General features: G+C 46.9%; 1 gene segment (V, D, J or C); it reads right to left on the bottom strand.

The window, feature by feature from the left end:
• Positions 1-3713: 3713 nt before the first annotated feature.
• LOC115290073 lies at positions 3714-4331 on the bottom strand. The segment is given in 2 exon segments: positions 3714-4065; positions 4275-4331. Coding segments are annotated over 2 exon segments (393 nt in total).
• Between the last annotated feature and the right edge of the window lie 263 nt (positions 4332-4594).

Here is a 4594-nt window from a genome sequence, read left to right as displayed (position 1 = left end):
TTCCTCCCTGCTGAGCCCTGAACACGCACGTTCTGTGTCTGCCTGAGAAGCCACCTCTCCTGACTACTCCTTACAGGGTTGTTTAAGGCCCAGGGGAAATTAGGGGAATGGCTTCTTCTGGATCCCTTTTAGTGGGAGAGTAGTGAACACAAATGCCTTAGAGATGTCTTAGAGAAGCTGTCAGTTTTTGTGTCTCAGGAAGTGGCATGTTTTGCACACACAGATAGCATAATTGAGTCAGTAAGGTTCGTCTCCAGCCTTTGGCAAAGGGTCTGGTGAATTTTACACCCTGATGGATGAATTCTCTCTTCCCTGTTCCTCCTTGACTCTGGAACATTTCTATTTTATTTCCTCATTCTCTGGGTGTCCTTCCTTCACCCGCAGTCATTAAAGCAGCTTCTACTTCAGCCATCAGAGACGGGGTCCAGGGCTCCCCTGCTATGGATCCTGCAGTTCTGAGGCCCAGGTGAGAGGGGAGCACACAGAGAGATGTTGGCCACAAAGCTTTTGGTGTCTCTGGGCTCTTGGTGGCAGAGATTAAAGCGTTTGGTCAGTTTTTCAGTTTCCCAGTTACCTTTGTTTTCTGGTTACTCAGCGTGTCATCCATGACTTTGACTACAAGGGTCATCAATGACATGGGCCTACACTGCTGGGAGCCACATCGGCCTTGCTGGATGACACAGTCACAGTGAGGAAATGGCAGACGTTTGCACAGCTCCTGCCATGAGAGATGAATCTGGTTTCTCCTTCTACTACCACTGCTCATGTGAAATTAAGCCTGTTGTCATTGATTAGGCCTTACAGCGTTCCAAATCAGACCGGTATTCCCCACACAGCTACCCCATAAGAAAAACATTTTCCTGTCCCTGCAGAAGAGAATTTGGATCAAATCACTATAAATGTTTGGCAAAAGGCTCTTCCAATGAGCCTTGCAGACCCAAAACATACACCTAAAGTGGTTAAAGACACAAACATTGCATTTGAGTCTGGCCCAGATAAAAGGAGCCTAATTTGGAAATAAGAATTAAATACAAGGTCTGAAACATAGTCCATTTGAGTCTGGTCCAAAGAAAATTGGAGCCTAAATTGGAGATTAGAAGTAGAAGACAAGGTCAGAACAGGATCCCTTCCTAAAGTCTACGTTTGACAAATCTCCTCCCTTATACTGACTTCAGTTATGAGAGGGATAAGAATGTGGGAAAACCATGTCCAAGGCCAACACACATAGGGCCCCCATTGTGCTTACATCAAAAAAAAGGACCTTGTCGAGGATAGTGGTATTATACAATTTTTTCTCTTTTCTTTTTCTCTCTTGTAGTTTATAAGCCAATCACAATAACTCTTACCCTATCTATAGACAACTTTACCTATATTTTAATCTTGGCTTTACTAACCTTAATAATATGTATGTTATTCCTATTTTCTACTAAAAGTGTCCTGTTATATTCTTGGTTATAAAATTTACTCAACTTCAGTTAAGTACGTTACATGATTTGGTTGTAACTTGTTAATTAAACAACAAAGTCATAAATATTGGCCAATACCCAACCCATACAAAAAAGATAGGTTTGCTACTTTCTTAATCTGGGATGGTTCTAAAGAACACTTCTGTAAAACTTGTTTCTGTACACTTTTGATGATTAATGCACCTTATCTCTAAAAATTAGTCACTGTAAACAATTCCTGATGTCATGTTATTGCTTGATCAATGAAAAAAGACACCAAAGCAGACAAAGCAGAGATGCCTGCCTGGAGATCATGAAAGAAACTTGTGACTCTCTCATCCCCCTCTCGTGGTGACACCGTCCATCTCTTGAGGGACCCCCGGACCTGCTGGGGCTGGACTCAGGCACTACACTGGGATGATCTCAGTGCATCTGTTCAGTTTGTTGTGTCTGTCATTCCAGGCTCCATGGGGGGCATTGTGCTGACCCAGTGTCCAGCCTCCCTGACCGTGTCACCAGGGCAGAGTGCCACCATTCCTGCAGGGCCAGTCAGAAAGTCAGTGGTACTTGGGGCATTACCAGCAGTATTACCTGGATCAACAGCAATCAGAGTACTGTCCTAAGATCCTGATCTATGTAGCCCCCGGATGAGAGCCTGGGGTCCCCTCAGGATCAGTGGCAGTGGGTCTGGGACTGAGTTCACCCTCACAATTGATCCCATGGAGGCAGGTGATGCTGCCACTGTCACTGCCAGCAGAGTAAGGAGGCTCCTCCCGTAGTGCTCTGGGTCTAAACCAAACCTCCCCAGGTGGCTGATCAGTGAGGCTCAACTTCTCCCTGAGATGTTCCTCTCTATGACCCAGGGACTCTGGGGGGTTTGGGTAAAGGAGTCAAGATGTGAAACAGTAGAGTGGCAAGTTGACATGTGTGTGTGTGTGTGTGTGTGTGTGTGTGTGTGTGTGTGTGTTTTCCACATAACAAGTTTTATAATTTAATTATCATATTACTGCAGAGCTTACATAAAAATCTCTCTATGGTTGCTTAGAAAACTGAAAACTGTGAGATAGTGATCTTTGCTCCTCTGATTCAGATTTCTCCGTCTGCGTGTCTTTCTCAAGCTTGGTTCTCAGATCTAAGTATATTATCCTTTCCTCCTTGTCCAATTTTCCTGTCCTTTTTACTGATACTCACCATGTACCTGATCAAGGTTTTCTCTTGTTTTCTCTCTTTTTCTTTTTCTTTCTTTTTCCTTCCTTCATTCCTTACATTCATTTGTTTTTTCTTCCTTCCTTCTGTTCTTTCTTTCTTTTTTTCTTTTTTTTTTTCCAAGAGAAGGGGAAGGGCAGAAAGAGAGAAAGAGAATCTCAAGGAGTCTCCATGCCCAGTGTGGAGCCTGACACTGGACTTGTTCTTACAAACCATGATGAGACCATGTCCTGAGCCAAAATCAAGAGTCAGATGCCTAACCAACTGAGCCATCCAGGTGGCTCTATTAGGAAATAGAAAGGTGGCAGCGGCCTCTAGTGGTAGCCATGGAGCATGGCATTCATTGGTGGAAGCATGAGGGCAAAGTGTGATGCTGGAGAGGGTTTGTCTGTCTGGATCTGAGTCGTGGGGAGAGGGGGCATGTCTCTCCTTGTGCTCATCCAGGTGTACACTTTAGACTCACACTATAACAGTTAAAGGCACTTTATTTTTTAAATGCATCAGTTCATCAGTGAGTAGGCATTATGGATTGAGGATTAGATTTTTTCCCTGTCTTCTTTGCTACAAGCACCTTGAACCCCGTGAACTCTGAGAACCTCTGATTTCTCATCTCTAGGGGATTTTTGTGCGACTGATTACTCTAGACGAGTACGGCCTCAGTGCACCATTGAACACACAGCAGGTCTTCAAGCGTTCAGCAAATGGCAATAGACCATTGTTGTAGCTGTTTGTTAATATTAGGAGTAGCAGCAGGAGTAGTATTTCTTGGATATAGGCTCCTCTTTTTTTTTTTTTTTTTTTTTTGCCAAGTTCTCAGAGTGTATCTCAGAGATGGGATTCAAAGACCACCTGTGGATAAATTCCTTTAGAGGTGTCACCTAGAGATCCCAATATTAGATTAACTGAAGGTTTGAGGGTTTGGATTGTCAGGAAAGGAAGCTTTGGAAGGACACAGTCCTGTGCAGGCCCTCGCCCTTGAGCCCTGCAAGCCCTTCCCCAGAGCACACCCTGCCCCGATGATCAGAGGGCAGGGCACAGTGCGGCTGCTGGAACCCCTGACTGTCTCTGCACTAGCAGCCCTGGGGGAAGGTTTGTGCTTGGGGCTGCATCACCGTGGGAGGAAGTGCATAATCTTGCTGGCAGAAGTAACTGGCGGCGTCATTGGCCTCGACTGTGCTGATTGTGAGGGTGAATTCTCTGTCAGACTGAGTCACAGAGAACCGGTCTGGGGCACCAGCCTCTAGGTTATCGGCATCATAGATGATAAGCTTGGGAGGCTGGCCCGGTTTCTGCTGATACCAGCTTAAGTCATCACTAATGCTCTCGCTGGCCCTGCAGATGATGGACACGCTGTCTCTCAGGGACACAGAGAGATGGGCCGGAGACTGAATCAGCTCAGCTGTGCCACTGGCAGCTGGGAAGGAAAGAAAACAGTCACCACCATAGTTCACTGGATCCCACTCCATTTCCTCCCAGAAGGTTCTGGTTGTCCTGGTCCCCTAACCTGAGAGCACCTGGGTCTCCGAGGGGAGGGGAGATTCTGGGTCAGAGCCCTGGGGAGACCCCACAGTCAGGCGGAGAGTACTGCCACCATCTCAGGGATGTCCCCTGAACTGCCCTCACCTGGGAGGCAGGACAGCAGAAGGCAGAGGACCTGGGTCAGGACACTCATGTTCAAGGCAAGGCCTGCCTGGGGCTGTTTTTTGCCCTGAATCACTGAGCCGCCTATTTGTGGGGCTTCTGAAGAGCAGAAATGTGGATTCTCTGGGGAAAACATGCAAATGAGTGAGGGGTTGGGCGGGTCTGGCCGAGGCTGCCAAACCAGGGCACCTGTAGGGCACAGTGTCTCCTGGGGCTTCTCATCGGACGCGGGGTCCACGTCCAGTCCCCGAGGAGCTTCTCCCCCGTGTTTGTAAGAAGAAAGCATCTCTGACTTTTCTGAT

Source organism: Suricata suricatta, chromosome 4 (assembly GCF_006229205.1).
Source record: "Suricata suricatta isolate VVHF042 chromosome 4, meerkat_22Aug2017_6uvM2_HiC, whole genome shotgun sequence".
NCBI classification, from domain to species: domain Eukaryota; kingdom Metazoa; phylum Chordata; class Mammalia; order Carnivora; family Herpestidae; genus Suricata; species Suricata suricatta.
Note: the sequence above shows the minus strand (reverse complement) of the source record. Positions and strands in the feature narration are given on the sequence as shown.